Source organism: Triticum urartu, chromosome 7A (genome assembly GCF_056163025.1).
Source record: "Triticum urartu cultivar PI428250 chromosome 7A, HENAU_Tu73, whole genome shotgun sequence".
Taxonomy (NCBI): Eukaryota; Viridiplantae; Streptophyta; class Magnoliopsida; order Poales; family Poaceae; genus Triticum; species Triticum urartu.
The window spans coordinates 699084245-699100094 of NC_141879.1; the positions used below are offsets into that span (position 1 = coordinate 699084245).

General features: G+C 48.1%; 1 protein-coding gene across 1 annotated transcript; it reads left to right on the top strand.

Moving 5' to 3' along the window:
- The first annotated feature begins 2749 nt into the window (after positions 1–2749).
- LOC125541676 (uncharacterized) lies at positions 2750–15850 on the top strand. The gene is made up of 2 exons (XM_087531389.1): positions 2750–3309; positions 4440–15850. The coding sequence occupies exon 2, from the start codon at positions 9162–9164 to the stop codon at positions 10602–10604; it is 1443 nt and encodes a 480-aa protein (XP_087387515.1). The 5' UTR covers positions 2750–3309; positions 4440–9161; the 3' UTR covers positions 10605–15850.

Genomic DNA, 15850 nt, shown 5'->3' on the forward strand with positions numbered 1-15850 from the left:
GTGCCAACCCCTATGCATAGGTTCATGGGCGGAACCCGCAAGTTGGTCACCAAAACATACATCAAGTGGCACGTGATATCCCATTGTCACCACAGATAAGCACGACAAGACATACATCAAGTGTCCATAAAAGACTCAATCCGATAAGATAACTTCAAAGGGGAAACTCAATTCATCACAAGAGAGTAGAGGGGGAGAAGAAACATAAGATCCAACTACAATAGCAAAGCTCGGGATACATCAAGATCGTGCCATAGATGGAACACGAGAGAGAACACGAGAGAGAGAGATCAAACACATAGCTACTGGTACATACCCTCAGCCCCGAGGGTGAACTACTCCCTCCTCGTCATGGATAGCGCCGGGATGATGAAGATGGCCACCGGAGATGGATCCCCCCTCCGGCAGGGTACCGGAAAGGGGTTCCGATTGGTTTTTCGTGGTTCTGGAGGCTTGCGGAGGCGGAACTCCCGATCTATCTTCTGTTCTGGAAGTTTTAGGGTACGACGGTATATATGGGTGAAAGGAGAACATCGGTGGAGCTAAGGGGGCCCCACGAGGCAGGGGGGCGCGCCCAGGGGGGAGGGCGCGCCCTCCACTCTCGTGACCGCCTCGTGGCTCTTCTGACGTGGGGTCCAAGTCCATCAGGTGGGTTTCCTTCCAAAAATAACTTCTCTAGTTGATTTCGTTCTGTTTTGACTCCGTCTGATATTCTTTTTCCTCGAAACACTGAAATAGGCATAAAACAGCAAATCTGGGCTGGGCCTCCGGTTAATAGGTTAGTCCCAAAACTAATATAAAAGTGGATAATAAAGCCCAATATTGCCTAAAACAGTAGATAAAGTAGCATGGAGCAATCAAAAATTATAGATACGTTGGAGACGTATCACACGTCCAGAGGGAAGCATAGCCAGGGGCTTTTTGACCGAAGAGTGCATCTCCTATTGCACAAATTATCTAGGCATCGAGAACCCTGTTGGTCTACCCGTCAACAGGCACCTCAGCAGGCTCGCTGGATGGGGTCACCGCGAGGGACACCGTGAAATGCATGTCGACTTCGAGGGTCGACTCGCCGACTTTGAAAGAGCAAACCTAGTCGCGCTACAACACATAGACGTGGTTGATCCTTGGGTAGTAGAGCACAAAACCTTTATTGAGAAGACGTACAATGGCCGAGGTCAACAAAGGATGAACGGAGATATAATCAAAGACCACAACTCATATTTCACGCGTTGGTTCAAGGAGAAACTTCTGTCGTACCCTTTACATGAGGATTCTTCCGCGGAAGAAAAACTCATATTCGCCTTGTCATAGGGCGCCGACCACAACCTGATGACCTATGAAGCGTACGATATCAACAGCTACATATTTTACACCGAGGAAAAGGACATGAAGAGCGATGGTTATCAGAACTCCGGGGTAATGATGGAATCCTACACCGGTAACGACAAGGACAGATACTACGGAAGGATCGAGGAGATCTGGGAGCTGAGCTACGCTGGAGAGAAGGTCCTGATGTTCCGTGTCAGATGGGCCAAGAGCGTCCTAAAAGAAGACCGATATTTCACCACAATGGTTATACCCGGAGCCAAATCCAAGACCACGGGCGCAAACGTCACCGCCAAAAATGAGCCATGGGTACTGGCTTCCCAAGTGGACCAATGCTTCTTCATTACCGACCCGTCAAAGCCCAGTCGTGTTATCGTGAGGAGAGGCAAAAGGAAGATCATCGAATGGATGGAGTCGCCAATGAGCAAGACTTCGACAAGTACGGCGACCTGAAGATGGAACATGACGACGACGATGAAGTGCCATACACCACAAGAAGAAGCAGGACCACCCTACCTAAAGGACGTCCGTTCAAGAGAAGACCTCCATTTGCGAAAAAGAAGAGCAAGAAGATTGTGAAAAGATAGTTAGCTAAGATCGATTGTATTTAAATTGTAGTCTTCATTTCTCGATTGTATTTCGACATATGAAAATGACATTTCTTCTGTTCTAGTCCTCATGAATTTTTATTTATGTTTATTCTGGTATTGAATCTCTAACTCACAAAAAGTATTGAATTTGTTAATATTTTTTGAACTCATGAATATTTTTAAATTTCATGGGCACTTTTTGAATTCATGAATATTTTTTCAAATTTGATAATATTTTTTCATATTCATAAATGTTTTACCAATTCACAAATGAATGCAACCAAAAATCCAAAAAAAAAGTTACTAATGGCGCACCAGGAGAATGTGCGCCATTGCTATCAAGGTACTTATGGCGCACCCCTAGGAGGTGCACCATCGGTATACCAATTTTTATTTAGGTTTATTCTGGAATTGAATTTCTAACTCACAAAAAGTATTGAATTTGTTAATATTTTTTGAACTCATGAATATTTTAAAATTTCATGGGCACTTTTTGAATTCAATATTTTTTCATAGTCATAAATGTTTTCTAAAAAATTATTAGATGCAACTAAAAATCCAAAAATATATATTTTCAAATAAAAAATTTGATGATATTTTTTCATATTCATAAATATTTTCAAATAACAAATTTGATGATATTTTTTCATATTCATAAATGTTTTCAAATTTGATCATCGTTTTTAAAAAAAATATTAGATGCAACTAAAAATCCAAAAAAAAGTTAGTAATGGCGCACCAGTGAAAGGTGCGCCATTGCTATCACTGTGTTTATGGCGCACCCTTAGAAGGTGCGCCATTACTAACCTTTCCCCCCTCTGTATGTACGTGTGTGCTGTCCATCTCACTAACCCTCCCTCGCCAGATCCCCTCGCCCCCCGCGCCCGCTCCACCGCCGCCGACGACCCCCGCACCCGACGAGCCCCGCACCCGCCCCACCGCCGCCATCCGCCCGCGCCCGCTCCCCTCGCCCTCCCCGGCCCAGTAGTGAGCAGAGCCCAAAAAGCCTCGCCGCCGTCGCCCCCTGCCCTCCCCACGAACCCTAGCCGCCCCTGCCCTCGAGCGCGAGCCGCAGCCAATCCAGCCACCGGTGGGGCGGTGCGCATCCTCAGCACCATCGACCGCGAGCTGCTCAAGCCCTCCGCCTCCATCGCGCTGCACCATCGACCGCGAGCTGCTCAAGCCCTCCGCCTCCGTCGCGCTGCACCATCGACCGCGAGCTGCTCAAGCCCTCCGCCTCTGTCGCGCTGCACCATCGACCGCGAGCTAGCCCGCTCCCATCACGGCGCGGCCGGCTGGACGGTCCCCTCCCCTTGCCGGCTCGCCTCCAACCTGCAGGGCGCCCGTGGTCCACACCATCGCTGCCGACCTGCCCTAGCAAGTTAGCAAGGTACAATTGATCTTCCCTTCCTGCAATTCTGCTAAGCAGCAAATCTGGGAAATAAAGATTGGTCTATATATTTTGGATTTTGAGGACAATGGCTTCCGTCGACAATTTTGTCGTGCCTAAATCCAAAATGGTGGGCACACTGTTCTGAATTTTTATTGTCTTTGGCTAAATGGATGTAGGTTGTCTTTAGTATGCCCATTACATGCTAGTTTTTTCATTGCTGACTCCTATGAAACATATAATTTTATTCCTGAACCTTGATATGTTGATGTTGTTGTTCCTTAGAGAAGATCCCTGAAAATGGAAGTCCATGAATATATTTGCGTTTCTGACTTCTATGGAAGATCATGAAAACCGGAAAAAATGATGTCTCATTTTCCACCGATATGTACCAGTATGATCTGCTTTCATGCCAAACTTTGATTCATATAGGATAGTTAATTACTCTTGTTTTTACCTGCTGACTTTGTTCTTTTGTTAGTAAGAAATCCATGTATTTTAATGCAACTTAGATATGCTTCTTCTGGTCATTGGTTGATTTAGTTAGTGAAATGCTGCGCTGGCTTCTCTTTCTCTGTTGCTTCATGTCATTAGTCAAATTCACACCTTCAAGTTAGCTGTCCATAGCTGCAAAATTTTCAGAGTTTGCAAACTACTGGAAACAATATCATGTGGAAATTTTATATGTTTCGCCTCTGTTATATCTGTTCCTGTTTTCTGCTTGCCATCTTGTTACAAATTTTTTGCTAGTGCTCCTTTGTATGTTGAGATGCCTAGGAGTTTTTTGGGGGGTTTCCTTTTGGTTAGAGTGCTCCAGATCATGCCCCTCTGTCTGGTTACTATGAGGTGATCCCTTTCGAAACCAATACCTTCCATCTAATATAGTCATCATGGTGTTGTTTGACGACGGTTTAGGTTGTGTTAATAATAGAAAGGTGCACCTAGTTTTGGGAAATCATATATGCACTGAATCTCTGAATATATTAAATGTTGATTGACCTGGAGAGTTATTTGTGCCCCCTGAGTAGAGTTTGTACTTTGTAGTAGATTAAGCATTGTTGTTTCAGTGCAGCTGATGCTATGTTTGATTTCTATTCTGCCTAACTTAATTTTGTTTTTTTGTTTCATAGGTGCAGGTATCTCAAGCACTGCCTCCGTAACACAGACAGTAGCAGCTCGTGTTGTTTCAAAGCTGTTATAGATATCATTGACAAGAGGTAAACTCAAGACGCCACTACATTTGGTTGGGTACTGACAGTTGTACTCCATTGAAGTACTGTTACTGTTAAATGTGCAAACTGAATTTGGTGTAGCAGCATACAGAATTTGGAGTATGAAGCAGCTATATGGATTACTGTTTATTTTGCATATTGAATTTGGAGTAAAATGGAGTAGCTCTATTACTGAATTTGGTTGGTAAAGATGCAGTAGCAGTGGGAGTTTTTACTGAATTTGCTTAATTTGCTTGGAGTACATTTAACTTGGAGTACATTTGCTTAATTTGCTTGGAGTACATTTGCTTAATTTGCTTAATGCTACGGTGAAAGTCTAGCAATACCACTGTACCAAGTTAGTAAATATCACTTGAATCAAATTACTCCAGTACACTGCACTACACTATACTCCTGAATCAAATTACTCCATCAGTATTTGTTTAAATTATTTACTCCAGTGCAAATAATTATTTACTCCAGTGCAAATAATTATTTTCCTCCTAGAACACTAATTGTAGAAATCACTATTAGTATTTACTCTTCACGCAACCACATCAGTAATTGTTCTCCCAACGCATGAAATCTTACTGCCAATAGTACACAATACAAAACACTATTATTTGTGGCAGCTGACTTGTGTGAGGAAACTGTCTTCACAAGGAAAATGTGGCAGCTGACTTGTGTGAGAACTGAGCCCAGCAGATTGTGTTTCTGTCACTTTGTACATGCTATAAAAACTGTATTCACTGCTGCTGCTGTACTACTTGTGATGCTGCTACTGCTGTACTACTTGTGATGCTGCTGCTGTACTACTTGGGAATTTTGTCAACTTGTGATGCTCTTGTGATCTTCTGAAATGACCCCTTTCTCCTAAAATGTTGATTAATTTCCGTTTCGGTTGAGAATGGGGCACTCCTAGGTCAAGAAAATTAGCAAAGGTCATGCCCAATTTTCTTGACCTAGAAGGTGCCCGATTCTCAACCGAAACAAAAATTAATCAGCATGTATCTTGACATCAACCAACTTTCTAGACACATCCCTCGACAACTAGGTTATCTTGAGAACTTAGAGGAGTTGTGGCTTTGGAGACACTCAGACACCCTTGCTTACCATCTGTGTGAGAGAGATAGTGAGAGGAGACAAGAAGAAGGGGGTTAGGAAGATGCTGCATGCTCATCAAAGCTAACCATCTCCCCCTTTTCACCCCTTTTCCTTTGTCTTTTGTGGGTTGCAAGGAAGCTACTGTCTTAGGTTCCATCCCAATAAAAGGTTCCATCCCAAAATACCTAGGCAATATCACAAACATCTCTCAATTGTTCCTTGAAAATAACCAAATTTTTGGTGACATTCCTCGAGAATTAGGTTATTTGGTCAACTTAGAGATATTGTTCCTTGACAATAACCAACTTTTTGACCAAACTTTTTTCCTATTTAGAGCAAAACATGGCCCACAACGATGAGGCCGGCGGTTCGGGCAAGGCATTCTGGGAGCTGTCTCAGGAGATGGAGGAAGAACCTCACCGCTATGAGGATGCCGCGGAAGACACCGATCCTGACTACACAACCCCTAGTGGCGTCGGGGATGACACCACTGATGGTGCCGCCGAGGATGCCACCACTGATGATGGCAGCGCACGCACAGATGGCAGCGAACCGAAAAGGCAACGGAAGGACCGGCGCCCGAACATGCACGACACTGTCAAGGAGGAATTTACTGAAGTGTCCTCCAGTGGACAGCCAACAGCGCCCAAAGAATTAGTCAAGGGGTACGCGGGACAGCTCGGGTGCATTCTCCGGAGCACCGTCTCAATCAACACCGAGAACCTAAGGCATCGTGTCCGAGGGAATTTGCGCAACCTCCTCTTCACAAAGCTGCATGAACAATACAAGTTCCCCGGTGACTTCGCAAACACACGCTCTCTCAGGGAATAAAGTGAACAGTGCCGCCCTCACGAAGATGAGCACGGCCCTGGCTACTTGGAGAGCCGCGGTGAAGAGAAGGATTGAAAAAGGTGATAGTTATGAGAAGATCAAGGAGACAAATCCTTCGATCAGCGAAGCTGACTACCTGGAGTTCAAGATCAAGTGCAAGAGCAATGCAACCGCGGAATCAAGTCAGTGGGGGAAAGATATGCGGGACTTGAACTCAGGGGTCCACAAACTCGGTCCTGGCGGTTACAGAGTGGTGGGACCTATATGGGACAAGGAGGACGCGGAGCGTGCCGAGCAAGGCCTACCGCCCCTCTTCGATAAATACCGTGACAAGCAGACCAGGAACTATGTCAGGGCCCGGTACAAGATTGACCCGGTAACAAAGGAGCTTACCACGGATCCGAAGACCAAGGCGCTTGAGCTTGTTCTGGTAAGGAATACCCCCGCGTAATTAGCTCCATATGGCTGCATTCTAATTAATGAAGCCAAATTTCTAAATGGGTTCACGTTCCTTCCGCAGGAAACTGAAAGCAGTAGCGCGGGGTTGTCTTAGAGCTCCCCTTGGGACACCATTGTAAATAGGGCATTGAACGTAATGAAACACAAGGATAAGCTTAGTAAGCCGACGTCAGCTAGTCGTGTGGCCGGCAAAGGCTTGTCCACGAAATGGTCGGAATACTATACCGCTGGGTGAAAGGAGAGAAAGACCGGCTCGGAAAGCCAGGAGCGTGAGGTTCAAGAACTCAAGGCACAAGTGGCGCGGATTCCGGAGATAGTCGAAGAGAAAGTGCGAGAGCAACTGGGAGCGATGGTCACCGCCATTATGCCTACCTTGCTTGAGGGCTGCAGGCGTGGATTGCAGGCGGCCAACAGGGGTCGCCCCCGATTCCCAGCTTCACAGGAAGCAACTCACACAATGTGCCGGCGGCGCCATTGGTGTCTCCGGCGGAGGCGGTATTGGTGTCTCCGGCGTCGGCGCCGGCATTGGAGCTTAATGCACCCGGGTGTGGGAAGAATACGCCGGCCGGCACCTCGGCAGCAAGCAGCCCCTCCGTCACTTGCACGCCCGCCGTTGGCGGTGCCTCGACATTAGCCGAGCTCGACGCCATCACGGTAACTAAGCCTCTCGGCTAATGACTTCATCTCCTTGCCTTTGACTGGGCATCCCTGACGCCCTATGTTGGGGATATAACTATTTACGTAAGCCGCCCAGGAGGGGCCAGGTTACGCAAAGAGAAGCCCATCTGAAGCCCAAGACCAAGACGTGAAGATGGCGGTTCAGTAAAGGGTCTAGTGGCCCACAGACGATTTATGGCCCATGGTGATAAACCGCCATGAGGGCGCGACTTGTATTGTAAGGTAGAAATAACTAGTCACCGAGCCGGACACTGTTTATGAGCCGGCCGGGACTCTGTAAGCCGTGGGGCGTCAACCCGTGTATATAAGGGGACGACCCGCTGGCGGCTTAGAGAGAGAAGAAATAAGAGATCGAGAACCGGGCATAGCGTATCTCGCTCTGTGGTCATCGAAACCTCAAGCAATTCCAACCCAACTAGACGTAGGCCTTCCTTCACCGTAAGGGGCTGAACTAGTATAAACCTCGCGTGTCTTTTGTCCTGATTAACCCCTTTAAGCTTCCTAGTTGCGATGGCTCCATGATCAAGTCCTTGCAAGAGGACATCTGCCGTGACAATTCCACGACAGTTGGCGCCCACCGTGGGGCCAGCGCACGGTGGATTTGAGTTCTTGAAGGGCAGCTTCGAAGGGCTCAAGGGATACGTAGTTGGCCGGATGACCAAGAGTCGTCGCGGCAAGATCTACATCGACGACGAAGGCTGGGGCCCCGACGCCGGTTCAATTGAGTATGGCTACCGGGTCCCCTTTGGCGGAATTCACATCTTCATCGGCCGGATTGGTGAGCCGGGCCCTGAGTCGGACAGCTGCACCGACCTTGTCGAGACGGCTCAGCGTGTGAAACCCTCCCGAGCTCAACCCATCGTGAAGCGTGCCTTTGTGGGTTGCATCCATGGAGGTGAACTTCCTGAAGGATCTGAAGGTGATGGTGAGCCGGTTGTCCTCTCTGACGGTGATTCGTCCGCCGGCTCAACAGATTCGCTGTATCAAGTTCAAGATGGTGTGCTTGGGGGCTGTTCCGATGGCAGCACTATTCCGAACCCCTCAGAGTCGCCAAACTGGGCAGGAGTCTTCATGGCTGGTACTCAACCCGTCCAAAATTCTACGGCCTCAGCGGAGATAACGTCCGGGTTAGGAGCAGCCGGGGCAGGAGGCCCTGTGCGCTCACCGGCTCAGGGGTTGATGGATCGCATGGATAAGCTTACGGCTTTGTTAACTGTTACAGTCATCCCTGCGAACCAATCTGAGCATGAGACAGAGGTGGCAGAGGTTCGCGACGAGATCGCCCGGGTCAAGGAAACCTTAGCAGCTGAGGACGCTAGATTAGCAACAAAGTGGGCGACTTTGGACGTACGGGCGCAGCAACTTCAGGCAGAGGCCTTGTAGCTCACGTTGAGCTTAAACACATCTAATGAGGTAATGAGGAGGAGACATCAGAAAACTTAGTCCTGTTTACCTCAGAATTATGATCCTCGGAATCTCTTCGCTACACCCGGGGCCGGCCCAAGTAACCCGCCAGGTGCGAATCAGCTTATTACATCCGGAGCGGGAGGTCCAGTCCAGCCTCAGGGGATGGCATCTCCTCACGGCAATATGGCACCGCCCAATTACGTACCAATACCACCGGGTCACTGCTCCAACCCCATGGAGAACTTAATCGCAGCATCAGCACGTTCGGCAGCTCTCCCAGTAGATGGGGATGATCCGACAGTGGTGGAAACCCGGAAGATCAGAGAACTTGTCCAAACAGCCCTGGCTCAGCAAGAGACCTACTCCTACAGCCGGGATAGGATTCACTCGACTCCTCCGCCCTGGTTAGCCCCTCCTCGTCAAAACCGGAGCCCGTGTTACAGTAGACACATGGAGTCAGAGGCCTTGTCAAGTAACGCTCAGCGCCGGAACCAGCTCGGCGGGTATAACCCGGTTCAGGATCGGATACGTCAGGAGGACGAGCGGGCAGCTCAGCTGGCGGCTCAGCTAGCAGCCCAACAGAACTCACCAGCTTACCCGACGACTTCCCTTGAGGCGGGAGTTGCTACTAGAACCGGAGGAGTTCCTTGTCTGGTACCGGTTCTACGTAATGTACGTCTGCCCAAGGATTTCAAGGGACCTCGGAAGGTGCCGAATTACACGGCCGATTTACAGCCTGGGGCGTGGATTGAAAGTTACGAGATGGCTATGGAGCTACTGGAGGTTAGTGATGAAGCGATGACTAAATATTTCACCATGATGTTGGACGGAACGGCCCGTTCTTGGTTAAAGGGTTTGCCACCCAACTCCATTAGTTCATGGGCGGAGCTAAAGGCCCGTTTCATCCAGAACTTCAAGGATACTTGCAAGCAGTCTATGTCAATTGTGGATCTGACAAATTGTAAGCAGGAAGAAGGTGAATCTACGACTCATTGGGTGCGCCGGGTCAAAGATATAATACATTCGTCTGACATGATGGATGCCGGCTCAGCAGTTCTCATGCTGGAGAAGAATTGCCGCTTTGAGCCTCTAAGACAGAAGCTGGGGCGCCTTAAGCGTGATTGCAACGATATGGGGATGCTGATGGTGGCTTTAGTCAAGTATGCTGATTCTGATAGTACCAAGGATCCCGCGTCTGATGATGAAAAGACGGGGAAGGGAAAGAAGAACGGTAATGGAAAGGGTCAGCAGCATAACCCGGCAAGTCAAGGAGGCAATAAGCGTAAGGCGGACGGTAACCCGGAATTTGTGGCCAATACACAGGGTAACAATCAGAAGCGCAAAGGGAAGCCACCCCGGTTTGGTGGGTCAGGACCGTCACTTGAGCAACTACTCAATGAGCCCTGCCCGAAACACGGCACCCGGGAACGACCAGCGACTCATTTATGGAAGGATTGCGCGATCATGAAAGCTTTCAAGAATTCTAATACGTTTGATGGCAATCAAGGCACAAGCGGCGGCTCAGGAGCCGGTGGCTTTCATGGCCCGGGCGGTGGTTCAAGATCCGGTTTTCAGGGAAACCAGGGTGGTTATAATCAACAGTAGTCTGGTCAAGGAGGTCAGCAGCAGCAGCAGTCAGGTTATCAGAGCCATCCAAAACAGTTAAACAGTGGGCAGTATCACGTATTCACCACAAGTTTGTGTAAACGTGATCAGAAAGTTCATAAGAGGGCTGTGAATTCTGTTGAACCGGCTATCCCTCGTTACTTGAGGTGGTCGGAACAGCCTATTGTCTGAAGCAGGGAGGATCACCCTCCCCGGGTTGATAATCCGGGTCAACTGGCCCTAGTGGTGGCACCGCAGGTTGGTGGGTATAAATTTACTAAGGTGCTCATGGATGGAGGTAGCAGCATCAATATCCTCTATTACGAGACCTTTCGGCGCATGGGCTTAACTGACAAGAATTTAAAGACTTCCAACACCGTCTTCCATGGAGTGGTGCCCGGTAAGTCGGCGTATCCTGTGGGTAAGATTGAGCTAGAGGTGGCCTTCGGAGACGAGCATGATTTTAGGGCAGAAAAGTTAACTTTTGAAGTGGTCAAAATCAAGAGTCCATATCAAGCTTTGTTCGGGCCGCCGGCCTATACCAAGTTCATGGCACGACCGTGTTATGTTTATCTACAGCTCAAGATGCCGGGTTACAAGGGTACTATCACTGTGCATGGAAGCCGAAAGGTGGCCCTGGAGTGTGAAGAAGGTGATGCGCTTACGCCGAGTCTGTCTGTGCAGCAGAGGAGCTCAAATTTTATTAAGATAACATTGACCCGGCGGATATGACTTCTCTCAAGAAGCTGACTACGGAGCATGAACCGGCCATGAAGTTTAAATCAGCTGCAGAGACTAAGCTTGTTAATTTTACTCCGGGCGATTCATCTAAGCAATTCAGCATCAGTGCCAACTTGGATCCTAAATAGGAAAGCGCGCTCATCGAGTTCATCCGTGAGAACGGGGACATCTTTGCATGGAAACCTTCTGACATGCCAGGTGTACCGAGAGGACTCGCTGAGCACACTCTTAATATTGATCCAAAGTATAAGCCGGTCAGGCAGTTTCTGCGGCGATTCAATGAAGAGGGACGAAAAGCTATAGGAGAAGAGGTCGCCCGGCTCTTGGCGGCTGGGTTTATTGTCGAAGTTTTTCACCCGGAGTGGTTGGCTAACCCGGTGCTCGTACTCAAGAAAAACGGCACCTGGCGGATGTGTGTAGATTACACGGACTTAAATAAGGCTTGTCCGGCTGATCCTTTTGCTCTCCCCCGTATTGATCAAATCATTGATGCTACGGCAGGTTGTGCGCGTTTGGGCTTTTTGGATGCTTATTCTGGTTATCATCAGATCAAGATGGCAGTTAAGGACCAGGAGAAGACGGCTTTCATCACCCCGTTTGGAGCCTTCTGCTATGTGTCTATGCCTTTTGGGCTCAAGAGTGCCCAGGCAACTTATCAACGGTGTGTACAGAATTGTCTCCACAATCAGATTGGGCGCAATGTTCATGCTTATGTGGATGACATAGTAGTGAAATCCAGAGAGGCGGAAACCTTGATATCTGATCTCAGAGAAACCTTTGACAATCTCCGGGTTTACAAAATGATGCTTAACCCGGAGAAGTGTGTATTTGGTGTGCCTGCAGGCAAGCTTTTGGGATTCTTGGTCTCAAACAGGGGCATCGAGGCTAATCCGGAGAAGATTAAGGCAATCACTTCTTTGGCTAAACCGGCATGTATTAATGATGTTCAGTGATTGGCGGGTCGTGTTGCCGCTTTAAGCTGGTTCATAAGCCGGTTAGGTGAGAAGGCCCTACCGCTATACCAATTGATGAAGAAGGCAGACACCTTTGTCTGGAGTGATGCTGCTAATGCTGCTTTTGAGGATTTGAAGAGGCAGTTATCTGAGCCGCCAGTTCTTGCGGATCCCATTGACAAAGAGCCTTTGCTATTATATGTGGCTGCTAATTCACGAGCCGTCAGTGTGGCAATTGTGGTAGAACGCAAGGAGGCTGGTAAGGAACATCCGGTTCAACGGCCGGTTTATTATGTCAGTGAAATACTCATCGAGTCAAAACAAATATATCCTCATTGGCAGAAACTTGTTTACGGGGTGTTCATGGCAAGCCGGAAGCTGAAGCAATACTTCCAAGGTCACCCTATCACTGTGGTAAGTTCTGCCCTCTTGGGAGACATTATTCAGAACAGAGAGGCTACAGGACGAGTCGCCAAATGGGCCATCGAGCTCGGGCCTCATGGTCTGAAGTACGTACCGCGTACTGCCATTAAGTCTCAAGCTTTGGTGGATTTCATCAACGACTGGACAGAGCTACAGGCACCTGAGGAGAAGCTCGATAACACTTATTGGATTATTCACTTTGATGGATCCAGACAGTTGGAAGGCTCGGGGGCTGGAGTTGTATTAACTTCTCCTCGAGGTGAAAATTTTGTTATGTGCTCCGGCTTATGTTTCCTTGCACTAACAATGCAGCTGAGTACGAGGCCCTGCTCCATGGTCTCCGGATGGCCAAAGAGATGAACTTGAGCCAGGTAAGATGCTTAGGAGACTCAGACCTTGTGGCTCAACAGGTGTCAGGCAAGTGGGACTCTAAAGATCCCCTCATGGTGGCTTACCGTCGTGAAGTCGATGCTGTGGCTGGATATTTCAAGGGTTACATAGTGGAACACATTGATCGAAGGAAGAATGAGGCGGCAGATGCCTTAAGCCGGCTGGGGTCTCAGCGTAAGCCGGTGCCGCCTAACACCTTTTGATGTTTTGTATAATCCTTCTGTTAAGTTACCTATAGAAGAAGATCTGGCAATACCAGACCCGGAGGCACAGCTGGTGGCGGCTATCCACGTTACCCCGGATTGGACAGTGCCTTATTTGGCTTACATGACCCGGGGAGAGTTGCCTGAAGACGAGACCTTGGCAAGACAAATCGTCCGGCGGTCCAAGTCCATGACAATTGTCAATGGCGAGTTACATCATTACAGCGTCACTGGAGCGATTCAACGTTGCGTGCCACCTGCAGAGGGTTAGGAGATCCTTCGTGAGATTCATGAAGGTGATTGTGGTCATCACGCCGGCTCAAAATCTCTTGTGACCAAAGCTTTTCGTCATGGGTTTTATTGGCTGACGGCTCATGCTGATGCGGAAGACCTGGTCAGTAAATGTGACGGATGTCAGAAATTCTCACGACGAGCCCATGTGCCGACTCAAGAATTGAGGATGATTCCAATTATCTGGCCATTTGTAGTCTGGGGGCTTGATATGGTCGGGCCTTTCAAAAGATCTAAGGATAAAAAGACTCACCTCTTGGTGGAGGTTGACAAGTTTACAAAGTGGATGGAGGCGGAGCCAGTCAGTAAGTGTAATGCAGCCACAGCAGTCCAGTTTATGAAAATGGTGATTTTTCGCTTTGGTTTTCCACACAGCATCATAACTGATAATGGTACTAACCTTTCCAAAGGAGCTATGGAAGAGTTCTGTCAACAAGAGCATATCCGTCTTGACGTTTCAACTGTAGCTCACCCTCAATCAAATGGTCAAGCAGAACGTGTCAATCAAGAAATCTTGAAGGGTATCAAGCCCCGGCTCTTGGTCCCCTTACAGCGGACGCCGGGTTGTTGGGTGAAGGAGTTACCTTCTGTACTCTGGAGCATTAATACTACACCTAACAGATCTACGGGTTACACGCCTTTCTTTATGGTGTATGGAGCAGAGGCGGTCCTGCCAAGTGACATCCGTCACGATTCACCCCGTGTGGCGGCTTATGTTGAGGAAGACAATGAAAAAGCTCGGCAAGATGCACTTGACCTGTTGGATGAAGAGCGAGACTTGGCAATAGCCCGCTCGGCGATTTACCAGCAAGACCTGCGCCGCTACCTCATCCAGGATCAATCTAACTTGCACAAGCTATCCCCTCCTTGGGAAGGACCCTTTGTGGTCAGCAAGAATCTGAACAATGGATCATACTACCTTATCAACGTTCGGGAACACAAAGACTCACGTAAGTCGGAGGAGGAGACCCGTCGGCCGTGGAATATCGCTCATCTTTAGCCTTATTATACTTGAGCCGTCGGCTCTGATGTGTATATACTTATACTATGTATATTATATAAAGCAATAAAGCAGGACCTCTGTCCTTTTTTCCACTCTCAAAAAGGTTTATGTGTTTTCCTTGTCAGGTGGTGGAGATGACCAAGGAGAAGCGGATCATATCTGAATCCGGCTTTCCTTTGGTCCAGTTTATGATCATATCTGAATCTAGCCGTGATCACTTGGGGGCTTCCTGTTCAAACATAGGTCGTATTCGAACCAAAGAGAACATAGCTGTCGATACCCACTTGATCGGCATACTGCCAAACCCACTTGGGGGCTTCTTGATCATATCTGAATCATAGCTTAACTCCTTTTGGGTCTGACGTGGATCGTATTCGAATTAGCGTCATTAAACAACTCTTATGGTCACTTGGGGGCTTCCTGTTCAAACATAGGTCATATTCGAACCAAAGAGAACATAGCTGTCGATACCCACTTGATCGGCATCGCCACAGCCACTGGGGGCTAACAGATCGTATCCGAATCTTAGCTCAACCCCTTTGGAACGGGTCACTGCTCGTATTCGAATCAGAAACCCTTGAATTTTGTTCATCATATCTTACAAGTGCCAACATTAGATATCTTGTGACCCTCTTGAAGGTACAATGGAATACATTACAATCTTCCAGAATTAATATTAGTTACATCAGGTTGTTAAGAACCAGGTGAACTTGTATGTGCCAATTTTCAGGAGTTAAGTTTACCCTCAGGGGTTGGTTTATATAAGCCGGAAAAACAGCTGTAAGCATTACAGGGCAATGCAAGGTATTTCTGCAAAGGGCATAACAGATTCATATAAAGTATATAGTGACGACAGCTTATGCAAGTACTAAAGGCCATAAGCATACGCAAAGGCATAGCAAAACTCAAGGTATTTTTTACTCTACTACAAGACTCCCCGAGTCTGAATGATGCGGCATTGTTTTTCTACAACTACATAAGCAGGTGGCGCCTGATAATCTACTCTTGGGGTTGATTTGAAGCCTCCGGGTTATCCTTCTCCGCCTCTCCGCCGGCTGCTTTGTCCTGGAAGGATGATGAGGCCCAGTCAATGCCACTCAAGGCCTCAAACTCAGCTTCATCATCTATTAAACCGGTTGGGTCGACTTCAGGAGCAAAGGTGTGCTTACGGGTTGGAGGGATCAGGCTGACATCGTCATAATGCGGCATGGGGATTCTCCGATTCTCCTTGTCATAACCCGG

Coding starts and splice junctions, on each gene's coding strand:
- LOC125541676 (XM_087531389.1), top strand. CDS start 9,162: ATGGCATCTCCTCACGGCAATATGGCACCGCCCAATTACGTACCAATA.